The sequence below is a fragment of the Podarcis melisellensis genome (genome assembly GCF_964234715.1).
Source record: "Podarcis melisellensis genome assembly, chromosome: 12".
NCBI classification, from domain to species: domain Eukaryota; kingdom Metazoa; phylum Chordata; class Lepidosauria; order Squamata; family Lacertidae; genus Podarcis; species Podarcis melisellensis.
The window spans coordinates 25,634,588-25,654,953 of record NC_138544.1 but is presented as its reverse complement, the minus strand read 5'-3'; the positions used below and the strand labels follow the sequence as shown (position 1 = coordinate 25,654,953).

Below are 20,366 nucleotides of genomic sequence, written 5' to 3'. Positions count from 1 at the left end.
AAAGAGAAAGCAGAAACCCTCAGGACAGACCGCAAAGAAATTTGTAACTCCTACCGAGGGTTTGCCTTTCATTCTCTATGTCGTTACTTAGGTTGTCTTCGGAGATGTTATCACTCACATCACTGGCGTATGAATCATCATCAGATACCTGAGGCGGAAGGAAATATGCTTTCATTCTGATTAAAAGGAACATGCAGAACACCACCACAGTATTTGGGAAACTGAAAAAGTGGATAAAAAGAGGCCATGAAGTTTGAAATGGATATTGCAACGACAAAACCCTGCTGTTAGGGACTCTACTTGTGTGTCAAGAGCAAAACAAAAGCCTAAATACACACCCCAATGTTTAACACCCACACACCCACAAATCTTAGTAACATTTGTCAGAGGGACACAGGGCAAATAATATTTGAACATATGCTTTTTAAAAAAAACAAAACAAACATGATAACATCTATAAGCAGCATTTCCTGCAAACCCCTCCTCCCCCCTTTTCAAAATGCTTTTTAAACCTAGCAGTGATAAATAATTGTGTATTCTGAATGGTACATAACATGTCGCTTGCTGCCCTGGGTTTGCAATTAGTGTGCAGAGACGGTAAAGGTCAAACAGCTTTGAAACAAGCGACATGAGACCATTGCTTCCGATGCCGGTGCCCAGACCTCGTTTTCTGAAGAGCTGGCAGACAGCAAGACTTCCTGAGCATCAAAAAACTCGGTGAGCGAATCCGTTATAGACAGCCGACTTTCGTTGGAAAGCTGGTGAACTAGACCCCTGTTCTCGTCATCCGAGATTTCCTGCAAATGAGAGACAGAAAAGAGCCTTCAGCGAAAGTGTCATTGTTAAGTGCAGAACACAGAGGGAGTTGCCCTATGTCTACATTGACTGTCAGAGACTCTCAGGTGTCTCATTTCGGACCTTCTGCATTCAAAGTGGATGCCCTACCCTTGAGTTTCAGCCCCAAAGATACCAAAAGCCACATACAGTGGTACCTTGGGTTCTCAAACTTAATCCGTTCTGGAAGTCCGTTCCAAAACCAAAGCATTCCAAAACCAAGGTACGCTTTCCCATAGAAAGTAATGAAAAATGAATTAATCCATTCCAGACTTTTAAAAGCAACCCCTAAAACAGCAATTTAACATGAATTTTACTATCTAACGAGACCACTGATCCATAAAATGAAAGCAATAAACCATGTTTACACAATCAATCAATAGCTGAACTGAGTCCCACACAGTCACAAAAACAAAAAGGCAAAATAAATAGCAAAAACAGACAGGCCTCAGTGTAACAGTCAAAACGGAAGTGTGGCTATCAAATTGGAAGCGTAACACTCAAAACAGAGCACGTTCGGCTTCCAAAAAAAGTTCGCAAACTGGAACACTTACTTCCAGGATTGCAGTGTTTGGGTTCTAAGTTGTTTGAGTACCAAGGCATTTGAGAACCAAGGTACCACTGTACTATTTGCTCAAACAAGCTTATAGGGTGAGCAGCCCCAGCATTCTGTCACACTTCATAGGGCTCCATTTACTTTGTTTAAAAGCGCTGCTTGCTGCTTGTGGGGTCCACTAGTGATCTGGCAAAAGACACATTTCCCCATATGTAAAATCAAGCCTAATAAAAAGAATGGCGGGTGTGAACAGAGTATCCACTGTCACCGCAACCACAGAGAAACGTGGATTGGGGATAATTCAGACAGAAATTCCCAGGTGTCAAAAAAGGTTATTTAGGTATGCTACTACTGTGGCCTGTGTTTGATCAGCCCCAAAACGGAAAACAAGCGGGGTCCCAACTAAAGAAGAATGCCAACTTAAGTTGATGGAATATGCGCAGCTTGCGAACTTAACGTATAGAATAAGAGAACAAGAAGAACATAAGGGAATACTGGAAAATGTTTATTAAATATATAGGGGAAATTGTGTACACCTGAAAACGTTGGCAGCATTAAGATAAATTCAACAGTGTAAATAAGTTTTGATGGATGTAATAATGGAATATGTAAAATATGCAGGGATTTATGATATGCAAAAATGAACCATGGAAAGAGAAGAAGGGAAGCCATTGATATTTTAAGGATGTTAATGAGTACAGTGGTACCTCAGGTTACAGACGCTTCAGGTTAAAGACTCTGCTAACCCAGAAATAGTCCCTCGGGTTAAGAACTTTGCTTCAGGATGAGAACAGAAATCAGGCTCTGGCGGCGCGGCAGCAGCAGGAGGCCCCATTAGCTAAAGTGGTGCTTCAGGTTAAGAACAGTTTCAGGTTAAGAACGGACCTCCGGAACAAATTAAGTACCGTATTTGTTGTCCTATAGGATGCACCGGCCCATAGGACGCACCTCGGTTTTTTTTTGGGGGGGGGGAATGAATAAAAAAAAATTATTTCACCCCCCAGCCGCGGCTGCCGCCCCAGGTTCTTGCGGACACTCGCCCGAAGCATGGGGAGCCCTCCGGAGGGCACCCCGTGCTTCGGGCTGCTGCCCGCAAGCCTTGTGAGCCCGCGGGATCTCCCACCAGGCTTGCAAGGCTTGCGGATAGCTTCCTGATGCACACCGATGCCTCTCGCTCTCCAGGCTTCAGCGAAAGCCTGCATTCACCCCATAGGACGCACATACATTTCCCCTTCATTTTTGGAGGGGAAAAAGTGTGTCCTATGGGGCGAAAAATACGGTACTTAACCCGAGGTACCACTGTATTCTAAATTGTAAAACAGAAAATTAAATCTATCTATCATCTATCTATCTATCTATCTATCTATCTATCTATCTATCTATCATCTATCTATCTATCTATCTATCTATCTATCATCTATCTATCTATCTATCTATCTATCTATCTATCTATCTATCTATCTACTGTATCTACTGTATCTAAGAGAGAAACATGGAGACGTTGGGAAGGGAAGAGAAACCCCATGCTGCCAAACCTCATATGGAAAAAAGAACAGTGACCAGGAGCCTTAGATTGTTACTGGAAAAACTGAAGTACAGGCTGCAAAACAGGGGTAGCTAATCTGTTGCTCTCCAGATGTGGGGCTCCAACTCACATCAGTCTCGGCTAGCATTGCCAAAGGCCAGCATCTGGGAAGCAGCACCTTGGATACTCCCTGCAGTAAAAAGAACTGAGGGCAGCATGCACTTTAGAAAGGACACAAGGAGCAAAAGCACAGAAGGATTCAGCAAAATGTCAAATAAAGACAAGCATTATGTACTTGGTATAATTCTTTTCCGCCCTCACATCTTGATTTGCACTGCCTGAAAGACAGTTGCTAGAACGCTCCTTATCAGCTTGTTCTTCCCCACAATAAATCAACAGGCTTAAGCTCTAAGATCACTTTCAAGCTATTACTACTGTGTTTTTTAACGGATGAGACACAGTCATACGTACAGCAAGTTTGGATCGAGGAGTTAAAGCAGATTGTGCAACAAACCTGCTTTAAGAAATGGGGCTTTTTGTGTTAGGTTAGTGGGAATGTGCACTGGGAAGTATGAGAAAACAATTGCTTGAGGCAAATGTCCTACAAACTCCCCACAAGCAAATCAGAATAAATGCTTGATGAACAACAGGCTCTGAATAACTTTCTGCACGTCCCTTGTGAAATTAAAGCAGGACAGCAAAGTGGTAGTGCCCTCGACACTTCATCAAATCAGGCTAATTGCCTGGTTTTACAAAACAAAAAGGAAAAAAAGGAGAGGAGGGAGCTCCCATTTTAATCATTTTTTAAAAACCTTTTCCTGTTGTCCACCACAGAGAATTGGGCAGGTGTATCAATACCCCTCAATACACTTGTGTTGACTTGTCAAAATGCAAACATGGCTGATGGTTGAGGATGATGGGAGCTGTAATCTAACATTTGCACGGGGAAGGCTACTTCATAATTTCATTTTACACAGACTTGAGGTGGGTAAAATCTGGGCAATCTTTTTGTGCCAGTGAAAGGTTCTTTAACCCCCCCCCCAAGGGATCTGTCCTTCCAACTCTACAATTCTATGGTGCATTTTATAGATTTTGATTGGGAAGTAAGCAGCACACTTGGCTAATTGAAACTGACATCCTTAGCTTATCCACAAGCTTATCTGTAATGTGTTTTTTCTATTAAAAAAAGGCATTTACAAGAGTGTTTTCCACTCAACAGTTTTGCTGTTTTAGTTCTGATAATTTGGGCACTTAACTATCAAGAGCTATTTGATGTGTCAGGCCTTGGCACTACACATATTATTAAAATAACTCATTAAAGTCAACTGCACGTGGAACACTCGTCTCCATGAGCCTTAGCTACATCACTGATAGTTTTTTGTGGGCTTTCAAGTAAGTTACTAGGATTCTTGGATTTGGCCCTATGCAAGAGAAGCTCACCATCAACAAGTAAGAAAGTAAATAGGTAAAGGACCCCTGGACAGTTAAGTCCTGTCAAAGGCAACAACCAGGTTGCGGCGCTCATCTCGCTTTCAGGCCGAGGGAGCTGGCGTTTGTCCACAGACAGCTTTCCGGGTCATGTGCCCAGCATGACTAAACCGCTTATGGCGCAACAGAACACTGTGACGGAAACCAGAGCTCACGGAAACTCTGCTTACCTTCCCGCTGCAGCGGTACCTATTTATCTACTTGCACTAGTGTGCTTTTGAACTGCTAGGTTTACCTTTATCAATAAATACACCATGATGGATCAAAGCATTCATGAAAGGAGAAGAGGTGCTGTTACCAAAGTAGGATGGGTAAAAACATTTGTTTCTTGTTTGTTTGACAATGTCTAAAATCAATCAACCAATAGATTTGGTGTAATGCAATACATAGCGGTTACAGCCACGATTATGCCATAGAAAACATCACTACAACTCCTCATTTTTCCATTTCTTCACGGTTTGTGACCCAAAGGTTCTGGGGAAGGTATCCATATGATAGTATAGCCCAGCTGTTCACAAAAAACAAACAAACACACAACTCCCAGTATTAAACCTCAGCCCCATCATGTAAAAAGATTTCATGTCCCATTCACTGCTGCCATTTATATCCAGACTCAATGCAAAGAGGCTTTCCATGGGGGGGGGGGGAAGGACACCACAAATAGTTGTTGTGAGCTGCTCTACGCTTTATTGCAAGGGCAGGAAGCCTGTGGATCTCCATGTTGAAAGAGTACAACTCTCTTCATCCTTGACCATAGGCGGGGCGGGTTGGAGTTGGAGTCCAACTAGATCTGGAGAACCCATAAGCTCCCTACTCCTGCTTTACAACCACTAGAAGAGAGGTCTGGGGCGTAGGCAAGTTAAATTCTCACCAATGGCCTTCCTCAATCTGCTGCTCTCCAAATGTTTTGTACTATTATCAGTCCTAGCCAGAAAGGCCATTGACCAGGGATGGTGGGGGTTATAGTCAAAAACATCTGGAGGGTTCTAGGTTACGCAAGACTGGCACAGTGGAACCTCGGTTTTCGAGCATCTCGGAAGCCAAATGATTTGAAACCTGAATGCCGAAAACCTGGAAGTAATTGCTTCCGTTTTCGAACGCGCCTCAGAAGTCGAACGGCTTCCAAGGCGCATTTTTCATTTTCCCCCATTGACTTTGCAGCTAGCCTATTGCTGCTCGGGTTTTCGAACGTTTCAGAAGTCGAACGGTCTTCCAGAACGGAAAACCGAGGTTCCGCTGTATAGGATGAGAAACAAACGACGTAAAGCAGTTGCATTTAATGATCCAGCACTGGGATTCTTTCACATTTTCTGTGCATCAGACTCAACTTCTACAAAGCCAATGGTGAGGGGAGACAAAAACAGAGAGGGAAGAATGGAAGTCTGCAAACAGTAAGAGCTTGTCACTTTATCACTTAGATGGTTAACAGTCCTGAACCAGAAGATTTTACAGAGCTAATGGAGCATCGGCAGACCAGCTCTGCCCTACCAGTGCAAGGGAAACTTCCTTGGCAGATGAGGCCTATTTCCTGAAGCTCTCTGCTTTCAACAGAGCTCAGTGGTGGTGCACTTTAAGCCACTGCCCAATATCCCTCAGGCTTTCAGTTCAAAACTGATGGGAGGCTAAAGTCCTGACACTGCGCCTAAGAACATAGCTTGGCCGTTCCTGCAGCTCAAGGAAGACAACTAATCTTTAGCAATCAGAAATATACGGTTGTGAAGGATAATTCACCAACAACATTCCACCCTAAGCAGATCAATTGCATCTCTTGAAACTGAAAAATCAATGCATCCTCAAAACCCATTTTGCAAAACCTGGGCTTGGAACATCGTCTTACAAACTCTAATATAAATATAATGTCATATGGTTCAGCTGCAAAATGAAATACATCCAGACCAAGGGTGGGCTAAAGTTTACCGGCTTCTCTAAAACTAATTGAGCAGTGTCTCTTCAAATGTCTTTTGCAGGCATGCATTATGAAAATAACGGATTAAAAAAACCAACCAGCCACCGTTGGTAACATCTTTAAATTCTAAACTGTGAACTCCCACTTCTTCCCCTCCAGCCTCACTGCAACCCCAATACCTAAAGGATCGTCTCTTTTCCCACTTAGACTATGCGCTTGTCATCTGAGACACACCCTTTTGCTGTGTCCAAAATAAGTATGGAGAATGGGTGACTAGAGAATATGCCTTCTCTGTCTTTTCAATGAGCTTCCCAGATAGGAATGCTTAGAGTCTACTTTACTATGATTTCAGGGCTGCGTAAAAATGTTTTGAGCATCCTGGGCAGCTCCAGTGATATTGTTATTACAGTCACTCAATCTACCTTCCCAGGTAGGGCTGGGAAAGACTCCTGCTGGAGAGCTTCTGCCAGTCAGTGTAGACAACAATGAACTACATGGACCATTGGTCTGACTCTGTATGTGGCAGTTTCCTATGTTAATATGTTTTATCATGCTTTGGTGTATTAAAAATATTGTACATCATTTTGATACGTCTTTATTTTTTAAAAAAGTATAAATTGATATACAAGTCTAATAAATCAAATCACTTGCTCAGAACTGGTGAAATCTATGCCCATCATCCTGATCAACAATCAGAGCAGGTTCTGGAATTGCCACTTTGATGACAACATCACACAGACAGCCGCTAAAAAGTAAGCAAACAGTTGTTCTCCTGCCTGTTTCTTTTGAACATTCACAAACACCACTTTAAAAATAAAATAAAAAATGGAACAGTAGCAGAGTTTCTGCAAATGAAGAAGCTAGTGCAAATCCTTCCATCTTTTTTAAACTTTTCATCAGGTTGAGCCCTATTTTCCACGTCTCTTCTCTTCACGCACCTCCATTATAATTCTTTATGGATAGTGCTGTTTTAACAAGATGCGTTTTGTTTTTAAAAGATTTTAAAATTTGCACGAAATCAAAGAAGCATTTGGGCACGAATCTAAAAAATATATATTTAAAGAATTAACTCATAGCTAAAATTGTGCCCTTGTGTGTATTTTTATCCCCCCACCCCCAAAATACGGTTATGTTATGCCTACTGCTGTGGACAGAACGCAGTGGGGGTGTAAGAACACACAAAGCATGATATTCAGAGTGTGGAAAAGATGCCCATGGGAGGCCCACAAGCTGAACCTAAGCAAAGTGGTAATCCCGCCCTTGTCATTTCTAGCAACTAGCATTCAAAGACATCCTGCCTCTGAGGTACACCATAGCCACTATTGACAGCAGCCATTAGGGCTAGCACCATTGATCGTTTTGTCCTCCATGAATTTGTATAATCATCTTTTAAAACCAACTATCTAAGTTAGCGGCTGTCACAGCCCTTGCATGCATTCTCTGCCGCCTCTTGTGATTGTGGTGTTATTGTGAGTCTCTGTGTTATCAGCGAACAAAATACATAGGAAGCACTACTGGCCCAGCACTATGTTCAAACAAGGTCATTAATTTTCGATCTTGCCTCCCTTCCAAGTCATAACAAGGTACGTTCCAGAGTTTAATCGCGAGGTGCTCACCGGCACCACCTGTTTACTCAAAATGTCAGTCCATGTTAAATCAGCCTACCAATTTCTATCTGGCTTCTCAAAAAATATTACATAAGACCAGACTAAGTTATTGTGCTAGTCAAAATTTAGAGAGCGTGTTGTAAGTAACACAGCCCCGCTTCCTTCATAGCCGCCATCTACCTGCTACGATTTATAAATATATTTCTGTTCAGCTTTATGGAAATCGCAGTTGCTAGTGCCAGAAAGACGTTCACGCAAAGAGGTAAACTTGGCTACTGGCAGGGAGACTCTGCAGCTCCAGCGATGCTTTGCGATTTCACCTTATTCTTCCAAATATCAAGAACCTGGCATGGTGATGGCGAATTGGCATATTATAGCACCTTTTTCCCCCAGTAGCTTTTGAGAGATGTGCTTTTCAGGCTGATGAGCAGTGTTGAAATATTCTACTTTGGCTATTTACAAAACAGAATGCAAGTTGTGTCTCATGACACATGGGGTGGGTGTGTGAGAGCACGCGCAAAAGCTGTAATGGAAGGAACTATAGAAAACTAGTTAGAGACACAAAACTGTTCAGCGACACCAAAGAAAACGACAGGACAACTTTTTCTAACAAAACTCTAGCAGCGGAAGGGAAGCAACAAGGCTGTCAGCAAAAAACACTGAAAACATGCTTGGAAATAAAACTGTTCTATGCAAAGTATTCATGTCGCAACAGATGAGTCACAAGCACAGGAAAAGGAGCAGCTGAATGGGGTGGAAAAAGAAACAGGGCATTGGTCGGGCTGAGGTGGGGGAGAGAAGCAGCAGGCAGCTTTGCGGAAGGACAGGGAATCTATACCCACCTTTGCCAAACCAGGGCAGAAAAATCTATACCCACCTTTGCCAAATCAGGGCTGGATTTTGCATTAGCTGCTGAATCAAGAAGCACAGATTCGGCATGTATTCTGCGTAACCGGTCTTTAAGATCTGTGTTTTGTGCTATGGCCTGAAATGTTTAAGACAAAAAAAAAAAAAAAGTACATTTGGGCTATTAAGGTGTCTCAGCTGATCTTAAATGGTTGCCTTTATGGTTCAAAACACAGTCTCGATATTTGAAAGGGAAAAACAACCACCCCACATGGGTCTTTTTGCACCATCAGTTAATTCAAATAGTTTCTCCTTTCCTCTAAAGTAAAGAGTAGATTTAGGTGACGGGGAGTTGCACCTTAGCTGCTTAAAAACTTACTGTGCTACATATTTTATTCTAATTTCTAGAAACAAAAAGTGTGGTTAACATTGGGCTTAAATGAAACTATTGTATTCCTATTTCACACTGTAACATTTAAAGTGGTTCTTGTGTGTCCAGTTTCACCTGAAGACATTGAAGTTCACCTTTGGAATGTACGAAGGTAGGAGACGTAGCAAGTGACTTCAGATAAGGCCCTTCATTAGATATTTGGTAAATATATATATACTATTTTCTGGGTTATATCTTCGTCTCAAACCATTGCAACACCCATTTCCTCACATTCCTTGGCTTCCTTAGAACGGAATATGACTAACTACTTTGGAATTTACATTGGTTATTTATTTTCTCTGTTGCAGATCACTACACACAAAATAACCAAACATCTACCAGTGAGCACTTACCGTGCTCTGCATTAGAAAACTGTAATGGGCATTATAGTGTCTGGGTGAGACTTTTCTCCTGTCAGTCTTCAAATTTAGACCAGTTAAAGGAGACCGGAGAAGACAATGGGTTAAAAGCGTAAGGCCTACTAACGTCTAAACCAGCCCTGCTTCCATAGAAAAGTTCTAGTGGCCCTGGCATGTAGCCAAACCCATTACAAAGCCCATGAAAGACAGGAAAAGCACTCTCAGATGGTAATAACGAACTGACATTAAAAGTGAGTTATGAATAACCAGGGCAAGATCAAACATGCCTCTTCAGCAAGTGGGAGTAAACACTTGCTTTCCTCAAACAGAATATGTTTTTTAGGGGCAAGCATGACGAATCACTTGAGAATTTATATTTTTTAATTATTCTACTTAGCTTTAAAAAAAAAGAAAGACGTATTTTGAATGAAACTAAGGGCTCGCCCACACTTCTGCTTCTGGATAAGTAGTGTTAATTCAGTTGGCTAGAGATTAATGCTGATCATGCCAAGGTTGTGGGTTTGATCCCCGTACGGGGCAGCTGCAGGGGGTTGGACTAGATGATTCCCGGAGTCCCTTTCTACTCTAGGATTCTATGAGTGGCAGCCAATGTAGTTCTATGAGTAGGTACAAGCGGTTTTGCCTTTCCCCCAGAAAGCCTACTCTTTAGTGCTAAATTGAAACCAACAGCAACCCACAGAAAACCTGGTTGCCACTTGCTCCGATTCAACGAAAAACCAGGGGTTTCCCCAGGGAGAAGCAGCGGGGCAACCAGAAGTGTGGATTCTGAAATGCACTTGCAAATGCCATGAATTCTATGGGTGGGACATTGTCCCCAGAATGACAAATGTCCTGAGATCTTCAGAGCTAGTGAAGGAATGGGTTTCCCAAACCCAAAACTGACTGTGAAGGCAGTTTGAAACTGCACCAAAATCCCTATTTTTCCTTAGCTAAAATCCATTAACTTGAGCTCTGAGACAATGTATAAACAAAAACCCGGCTCAGAGCCCTCTCCTTTATCAGTTTGTGACAGCGGATGGCCCTGACTGCACCAGCAGAACAGAGAAGACACGTCTGTGCCTTATCTTTTGTGCTGACCACAAAAGACGCACAAACCGAAGTCCGGGAACAATGCCAGAAGCGTGGTCCCAGAGATGATGACCTCTTTCTCCAAGATAAGACTAGGAAGAGGAAGATCCTTTTATGGTCAGAAGTACAGGAAGGAATTCCCTTTTATGGTTAAGAATACCAGAGCAAGAACATATGTGATGTCAACCTGCGTACATAGGCTGACGTGGTTGGATTTATATGGGAAGGAGGGAGAGGTGCATGGAGGATATATATACTGCATGAAACTTGTCATTTCTTTGGACTTGCTGTGGACTTGATCACGCAATCCGGAGAGCAGAATAAACTCTTTCTTGGAATCAACCTCGGTGTCATTTGACTTCCTTCCTCCTGAGCAACGCAGACCCAATCGGTGAACCCAAATAAGGCTACACTAGGATGATCTCAACTTGATGGAAAAGTTGAAAACATCTGAATTTTCAAAGTCTGTATACGTCTGCCCCTCCTTTATTGATAAAATCAGGTGAGGCAAAAATTGGTTAATTAAGACTTTTACTCTGATCTTTAGGGGGTCATTTCTAGCACAATCCCAAATGCATCTAGATAAAAAGGGACCAGTTCCCTTTAGGCTTGGAACTTAACTGTAATATCAAGTTGTTGTTGTTTTAAAAAATAAGCCAAAGGCCTCCTGATCCCTGGATTTTCATTGGTACTCCAGTGCATGGGGAGGTAAAGTTTAATCCTACTTGATGAAAAGTGACCCACGTGCTGCAAGAGTGGGAAAAAACTCCCACTGGCACCAGGAAGACCTTCAGACTCACTGCCACAACAGGATCATAACAGCAGGGTCCTGGCTGAGGAGAGGAGGGTTAAACCTTTTCTCCCTGGGCACTAGTCCTGACGCAAATCACTCCCCCCCCACACACAAATTAATTAAAAAAACAACAACATGTTGTGGCTGCAAGCCATGCTATTATCCAATGTGTAGTCCTAAAATCCCCTGGGCTCTCAAGTTGGTCAGTTTAGGACCTGGCAACCTTAAATGGCCCATTAATGTGGTCTGATCTATATTCAGCTACAGACTAATCTTAGCTCAGGGGAAATGTGTCAGGGGCTGGATCCCAGGGTGGAGTCAAATGTGGGCATCTCTCACATTCACAAGAACACCCCCTTGATCCACCATCTACTCCCGTGGTTCCCAATGTGGGGCACACGCTCCACAGAGGGGCAATTTGATTGGGGGGGGAATTCGAGAATGAGTTATTAACAGTTAATGGTCTTTTAGGCTTCCTCCATGTGAATAGGAGTTCACTTTTTGAATAATAAGAATTATTATTATTATCATCAGGCCCCTGCTTTTCCTTTCTCTCAGTAGCCTGAAGGGAGTTGAGTCCTGGTGGCTGGATGGAAAGCATTCCGCTCATGGGTCAGAGGATCCCCATCTTGTCTCCATATTTTATTTTATTTTTGAGATAGTTGGAGATGCTCCATACTCTTCTCAAGATAATAAATTTCACTCTTTCGCCCACTCTATCTCGTGTCCCATCTTTAGGCACTTTTACATATACAGAATGAAATTTCAAAGGAACTCGATGTTGCTATTAAAGAAGCGGCAAAGGAAAATGCCATGGCATTTGTTGTTTCAGGCTTTTAATAACCTTAGATGTCAACAAGAAGATATGAATGTGGAGGCAATGCTGAAGCCCTCCTTTAACACTTGTAAATCAAGATACCGCATTCTTCTATCAATACCTGCCCCTGCCCCCCAGACACACACAATTTAAAATATGTTTTAAAATCTGTCAAAACTGTCCAGCAGTGAACAGGGACTTTGGCTCCCTGGCTGGTGCCAGTTCTATTTACTGAACTGTGATAGTTCTTTGGGTAGAAAGAGCTAAAAGTACACCTAACATTTACCAGAGTATTAGAATTATTGAGCGCCCAACATGAAACCCAACACACTCCATTTCCCTGAGCAAAATCACAGCCCTTCCTTCTGCTGCCTTCGAAACAAGTCAGTAGTTAAGGGGGATGGGTCTCCTTCCCTACGCCGGTAATCCAAGCATCCATTTCTCATCAGGCATCAAATCTTTCCTATGTGGCTGGGAATAATGCCAGAGGACCACTTTCATTAACTACTTTTGAATTGTATCCTCTTGTTCCTAGGGGGATTTGGCAGGGTCAACCGTGTTTACACCTTTTTTGCCAAGCACTTCCTCCCTAGCATTTCCTGGAAACGTTTAGCTATAGTCAATATTTCTTCTAGGAATACATCCAGGTGTTTCAAGGCCATTTCTTGTCTGTGACTTGTCAGACCAAACACTGTCTGCATGTGTTTACATGGCCAAAAAACAAGCTGCAATAAGGCGCGTTCAGCAGCTTGAAACAGTATTCCAAGGCCAGTTTTGGACTCCCAAACCACTTCGGAGGTAAACCATTGTTGACGGTAACTGAGCTGGTCGCACTGACAAGCTATAGCTACTATGAACCAAGGAGAAAGGAAAGAATAGGAGTGCACTTTGGGTATGTTTGTGTGCAGGCTAGAGTGTTCAGGATCAGCACCAACAGGTATCTGGCAAGGTTTCCAGTTACTACTGTCTCAATAATGGCAGACTTTGTTTGTGAAAGAGTAAGAGAAGGAAGAATATAATACTCTTTTCTGAGATAAGAAAGAAAAAGAAGGTGCTCATCTTTCCTCCCATTATGTTTGGACAGAGAAAAACAAACCAACGAAATCTTCTTGACCGAGTGTCTTAAATAGACAGCACCAAACACCAAGTGTTAAAACATTCAGGAAACACATGTGGTATGAAACAACATTTCCTGGTAGGACTTCATCACTGTGCCTCGTGGCTGTGAATTCCGTTAAGTTACATGACATGTTGCAGGGAAAAATGTCTGCAGTATTGCTTCATAACACTGCCTGAACTCCTTTTTCTTGTACAGAAAGGCGCAGGAGAGAGGAAATCACTCCAGAGCATGTCCGACTGCAACAAACGGCAGGGAAGAGAGTGATAACTGCTCGGGGTTTGAAATCCACCCATGCCTTGTTCCTGCTTTGTTGTCCGGAGAATATTCTCACATCACTAGTTGTCCTAGGGCCTAGGCAAATCATATCTAGTTCCACGCTCACTGTTGCTCCTCTCTACAGACATAATGCTCCTGATCTTAGAAGCTCAATTTAGCTATTATGGCTCACAGAATCTACCTATGGGTGGAGCTTTAGTAGAGAAGCTTTTGATAAGACAGAGCAGAAAGAAGTTTCTTAATAAGTCTGTGTGGGACTTGCAGCATTCCTGCTTTGGGGGAGAAACCATCTGCCACTGACAACCCCTGTGCATTTTGCTGGTTCAGGCACAAATACCAGCTTGCCAAGGCTGGGCAGAGCTGAAAGGAGAAACAGGCAGCTGAAAGGTTGTACTTCCAACAGAGTTCCGTAAAATATGGCTGAATAGTTTGGCACAGCCTGAGTTTTTATTCTACGAAAATTTTTAAAGCTCTTCACAAAAGCCAAGGTATTGTATCCAGAACAAGAGTGTACAGCAATCAAGAGCTGCAGGATGCATAATATTTAAGCCAGACAAATGGGACGCAGCATTAGTGCACGGTTACTTTGCTGTGGGATTTAATAGTACTGTGTTTTAAAATGATTTTATAATTCGATTTCGTGGGACCTTTGAAGAACAGTAATCTTCCTGTACATACAGTAACACTTTTATGCACTCTAGGGCTGTTTTTATTCCAGAAAGCGAGAAAAATTTTAATGTTGCTTGTTGCCGTTTTCTCATCCATCTTTACAAAAGTCAGTGGCTAAAATGGCTAAGAAACTGAACTTGAACTAGTGCTAGGAAGTGATGCTCTCCGATTCATGCCTGGCCTATAAATGCGGCAGCATAAAGAGGGAATAAGAGTCATGAAGTGATAAATGCACAGCATCCCTTCAGATAGGGAGTGCTATTTTTTTAAAAAATGTTCTTCTCTGCACAACCATTTTCAAGCCAGCAGAAAACTAGAGGACTGGTCTAGAACCCCTTTTCCTGATGTACTTGGTTTTTTAAATTTGCTTCAATGACATACCTAAGGGGAGCATGAAAAACGGCCCAACCCCTTCAAGCTGGCTCTACAGGATCCTACCAGTTCATCCTGCTCCATGCAGAGGCCTAAGGTGCAGAAAAATCCAAATGCTTGCAACCTTAAAAGTGTTCAGAAAGCAACTACCAAATGAGCAGTAGCTGCCACCCTGCATCTACTCCAGTTGAATATGCATTTCTGTCAAGTTAACCGGTCCTTGATTCATTCCTGCCTTCCAACTACAAGTGCACACCATATGTTCTAACCTAGGAGAGCAGCAGATGCCGTTCTCTCCCCTGTCAAAGCTAACAACCCTTAACCTGATGACTCACATCACAGACAGCCCAAGCAGAAGGTATTCAAAAGCCAAACTTCACTGCTAATCACTTTGAGATGCCTCCTGGGAAGAAAGCCACGCACGTAATAAAAATACATAAAACGGTAAGTCATCTTCTCATCTTCCCCAGGTCTCAGGCTGGTTTCCAACGCAGGACCTAAGCTGTAAGCCAACATCGTAGGTTTGCCAAGAGAACCGAGCAAGGAGAGCAGGTGAATGCTGGAATGTCACTGAGCATCCAAGGAAGAAGAGTAATCCGGTTTTTAAGCTCCGGCTTGTTTAGTGGCAGTAGCATCAAGTTAGCAAAAACCTCGCCTGATTTTGTTATCACAAAAAGAAAGAAAGTGTGAAGTGCATTCTACCCAACACATAGCGCTGCAGACAGGGCACACACTAAAAAATCTTCACAATAAAAGTAAAACAGCCTTTTAAAGCCCTAAACGGCCTAAGTCCTGTATACCTGAAGGAGCGTCTCCACCCCCATCATCCAGCCCGGACACTGAGGTCCAGCGCCGAGGGCCTTCTGGCGGTTCCCTCGCTGCGAGAAGTGAGGTTACAGGGAACCAGGCTGAGGGCCTTCTTGGTAGTGGCGCCTGCCCTATGAAATGCCCTCCCAGCAGATGTCAAGGCAATAAACAACTGTTTAGTTTTTAATGTCTGATGCTGTATTGTTTTTAATATTTGGTTGGAAGCTGCCCAGAGTGGCTGGGGAAACCCAGCCAGATGGGCGGGGTATGAATAATAAATTATTATATTATTATTATTTTAAAAATGAACTACACCTACATGAACTTTGAGAAATACTCAGTTTAATCTGTTGTTGACTAATTCCTCACAATTTCTAAAAACTACTTTATAGGTACTGAATAAGTTTATTAATATTTATACAATGCCCACATATTGCTTGCCTAGAGTCTTCGAGTTATAGGCGGCCTCTAGTGCTCAATGCAGAAAATCCAGAGTTTGAGTATCCTCCATAATCCAGCCTCTGCATGAAGACTGTGGAAGAGTGAGCAAGAGCCCACTACCCATCTTGGCCATGGGCTGAAAAAGCCATCACTGATACACCTGGTATCAGGGAGGAGTAGGAGAACTCTGAACCTAAACCTCCACTTGCTTTGCAGCTATACTCATTGGTGAGAAAGGATTTGGGAGTAAACCCTAAGGAAAAATCTCTACCCACTGCCTTGTGGGATATTTTAGGGAGAAGAAAGGGTTAAGGAGTAAACCCTACACAAATCTGGAGTGGCGTCCCTAAGACGGTTGGATGGTGCCTTGTACGTCTCCTTCTTCCAACTCCTGTAGCCAAGTTGATGCCAAATGTATTGCTCTGCTTTCCTTTGGCCCACAAGCGATGCCGGGGGGCAGGATCTTGCCATTTGGACAGCCCAGGACCTCCATACACTCTGCCCAGGCTTGTGCTCACTTCAGTGCTGCTAACACAGCAAAAACAATGTTGGAGGCAGCAGTTATGAGTAACTGGTCTCAGCAGCCACAACAGGCGCTGTGATTCTCCAGCAGTTTAACTTCACCCCTGGAGGTGCACTCCATTGTCTCTTGAGACAGATGGATTCCAACAATGGAGACGCTTGGTTTAGTCTACTTTACCCCCCCCCCCAAAAAAAAATATCCCTGTGCATTATAAAGCTGCCTTGAGTTCTGTCACCTGATCCCATGGCCCAGAAAAATAGCATTCAGCCAAGAAGTAGAACACACACCAGAGCTATGCAGATAGTTCTCAGTATCTCTCAATGAACTATATAAAGCAAAGAAAAAAGGGCTAAAATCCGAGCCGCGGTTAAGTGTGTTGGGAACACACTCTGGACATAATCAGATTCATGTCTCAAGTAGCCCTTATTGTTGCTTTCAACTACTCTACTTCTCATTCCGCCATGTAGCAGAAAGGCTATCGTTCATTCCCACGAGGAAAAAGGAAAGCACTTGGGACGCAACATTGCTGAAGATGCAAGACCTGCCCACACAATGCGTAGAGGAGTCTTTCCCAACCAGGTGCCCTCAAGTTGTTTTGGACCACAACTCCCATGATCCTCAACTATTAGCTGTGCCGGCATAATTTATAGTCCAAAATATCTCAAGGACCCCAAGCTGGGGAAGGTTGGTTTAGGGGTCTGCAACATAAATCTGTATGTGCAGCACACAGACAAACATCGTGTCTCCTGTGAACACCCCTTAGGCATACAAGGTTGTTCATATGTAAACTGGCACTCCAATGATTGACAACTCATGACTGAAAGAAATGAATATGCACACATCAAAAGGTTCAGGACACGAAAGGCTCCTCATGCATTCGATGGCATTCCATCGGTCTTATTTCAGTGAGTTGTAAACACAGGCAAAGATCAAACCAAGACGAGATAAGCAAGTGATTTATGAGGCATGCCTCTGAACATCAGAGCGATCAATGTGGGTCACTTACAGATGATAAGGCATTCTTCAGTCCAGCTATTTGCGCAGATGGAGATGAGGCTGAATCATGTTCAAACATCTGCTGCAGCTTCTCTCTCTCCGTCGAGATCGTACTGAAAGCCGACTTTAAGGTGAAGTACACTATAGAAAATAGTCAAAGTTACAGAAATGACACCAGGGCAAAATGTGTGCAGAAGAGCAGCTGGAGAGACAAACACAGCATGGCAAAAAGCGAGAATGAAAACATTTCTGTTGCTGATTACATAAATACAAAGCAAAGTGCTTTGCAAGATTTTAATGCAAAAGGGGGGGGGATACAGATTCATAAAATAAACACACACACCAAATCCACAATCTAATGCAACCGAGGGCAATGATTATGATTATTTGCTCATGACCAGATAAGCTTTGCATTTAATTACTCACTTGGCAGCTTTAATGAATTTCATGCAGGTGAGTGAGCAGGCTAGCAGAGAAGCAACAAATCGCTCCAGCCCACCAGCCTGTTCCCTCGGTGGTCAATAGGGAAATGCAAGAGCTGACACAAGAGACAGAGCAATCCATCCCTCCTTTGCAATTGGTAGCTCAAGTTTCCATGCGGGCTAGAGAAGAGATGGTTTTCCGTCTTCTACGGACAGTATGGAAATGCAATCTACTATTCATTTATCTTGCGGCTTCGCACAATTTTCAAAACAGCGGGAAATCCACAATTTAAAAACCTCAGAGCATGAGAAGAGCTCTCTCTGATGGATCAGACCAAAGGCCCATCTAGTCCAGCACAAGATGACAGCCAAGGGGAAGCCTGGAAGCAGGACCTGGGTGCAACAGTGCTTTCACCCCATGTGAATCCCAGCAACTGATTTACAAAGAAGAAGAAGAAGAAGAAGAAGAAGAAGAAGAAGAAGAAGAAGAAGAAGAAGAAGAGGAGGAGTTTGGATTTGATATCCCGCCTTTCACTCCCTTTAAGGAGTCTCAAAGCGGCTAACATTCTCCTTTCCCTTCCTCCCCCACAACAAACACTCTGTGAGGTGAGTGGGGCTGAGAGACTTCAGAGAAGTGTGACTGGCCCAAGGTCACCCAGAAGCTGCATGTGGAGGAGCGGAGGCGCAAACCCGGTTCCCCAGATTATGAGACTACTGCTCTTAACCACTACACCACACTGGCTCTCAGGCCTGCTGCCCCTGACACACCACTAGGCACTAGGCTTCTTAGAAGGCTAATAGAACTGCAGCTTAGTAACTTTTCTGGGCTTGTTTGCAAAGCTTCTCTACTGATCTAATAACTTTTGTATCTGTATTTGGCACTATACAGTATTTGGAGTTATCCCACTCTATCCTCTGTGGGATAGAGTTAAGCTGAGATATCGCAGCCGAGCGGGGATTGGAGCCTAGGTCCAATATGAACTGCTGCACCAGGCTGCTTCTCAACAATATAAAAAGCAGTAAGCACCTAAACTGAAATGAGTTTTAAGAGCACTGATCTTCGGTGTGTTCATTTTCTAAACAACAGAATACAAATGAACAGGAAGTAAGGAATGCAAAGCTCAGGGTTAGGTTAGTTATTTTCATGTTATGTACATCTACAGCCTTGAGCAAAAAATAACTTGACATGTTATCACTGCAAGATACCAGGAAATATGACTCGTGGTGAGAGGACGAAGAATGAGGCTGGGCGAAGGCTGTCGCCGCAGCAAAAGGCTGCTGAACACGCCCCCCCTCAGACACCTGGTTGGATGCCTGCTGAGGGGCGTGGGCGCCAGCCAGGTGAGGTGAAGGCAGGGGGCTAACGCCCCCTGCTAGGGGCGGAGCTCAGGCTCCCGCCCACAACCACTCCCCTCTCTTGCAGGGAGGAGAGTCTTTATGTACATCTACAGCCTTGAGCAAAAAATAACTTGACATGTTATCACTGCAAGATACCAGGAAATATGTAACACCAGCTAATGGTGGGCCTGCATGACGTAACTACCCATTGCTTAATTGTAACCTTGTCATTGGGCACTTTTCCCAGCTGAAGTCAATGTTCAAAGTCACCATGTAATGACAGCTACAGGGCTCTAGGTCACAGTTTCAGTCCTTATATGAATGTGTTAACCTGAATCCTTTGTAAGAGGGACAGACCAGAAATATATACTAACAACGATACAGGGAGGGACGGCAGCAGGAGGAACCAAGATACCTCTGAGGCATGGCTTCTCTGGGTGCATAATTAAGTATTTCATCATTATGCTGATGACAAGTAAAGGTAAAGGACCCCTGGATGGTTAAGTCCAGTCAAAGGCGACTATGAGGTGCGACACTCATCTCGCTTTCAGGCCAAGGGAGCCGGCGTTTCTCCACAGACAGCTTTCTGGGACATGTGGCCAACATGATCAAACCGCTTCTGGTGCAACGGAACACCGTGACAGAAACCAGAGCGCACAGAAACACCGGTTACCTTCCTGCCACAGCGGTACCTATTTTTCTACTTGCACTGGTGTGCTTTCAAACTTCTAGGTTGGCAGGAGCTGGGACAGAGCCATGGGAGCTCACTCCGTTGCGAGGATTTGAACCACTAACCTTCCAATCGGCAAGCCCAAGAGTCTCAGTGGTTTATACCACAGCGCCACCCATGTTCCCCTATGCTGGGATAGCTCAATTGGTAGAGCAAGAGACTCTCGATCTCTAGGCAGTGGTTTTGAGTCCCTTGTTGGCGGAAAATATTTCTGCACTGCAGGGGGTTGGACTTGATGATCCTTGGGGTTCCCTTCCAACTCTACAGTTCTGTGATTCTGCACAAACACAGCTTCACACCTAACCCTAAGCAAAGCCTGAACTAAATAATGGATTTAATCATACAAAGCAACATGGGGATTTAAAGCAGCTTCAAAAAGCCAAAGTTTTACCTACAAACAAGATGGTGTAAGGTGTGAGGTC

At 43.5% G+C, this 20,366-nt stretch overlaps 1 protein-coding gene across 5 annotated transcripts in view; it reads right to left on the bottom strand.

Annotated features, from left to right (window-relative positions):
* The window catches only part of OSBPL3 (oxysterol binding protein like 3), a 99,097-nt gene that overhangs the window by 14,136 nt on the left and 64,595 nt on the right, over positions 1-20,366 (bottom strand). For 3 of the 5 annotated variants that reach the window (XM_081883187.1, XM_081883186.1, XM_081883188.1), the window contains 4 exons: positions 17,465-17,595; positions 8,794-8,901; positions 663-797; positions 55-148 (listed from right to left, as the gene is read on the bottom strand). In XM_081883187.1, the coding sequence (XP_081739313.1) occupies positions 55-148; positions 663-797; positions 8,794-8,901; positions 17,465-17,595 (468 nt within the window). The remainder of the gene's footprint in view (positions 1-54; positions 149-662; positions 798-8,793; positions 8,902-17,464; positions 17,596-20,366) is intronic. The other 2 variants (XM_081883189.1, XM_081883190.1) reach the window with 1 other exon arrangement.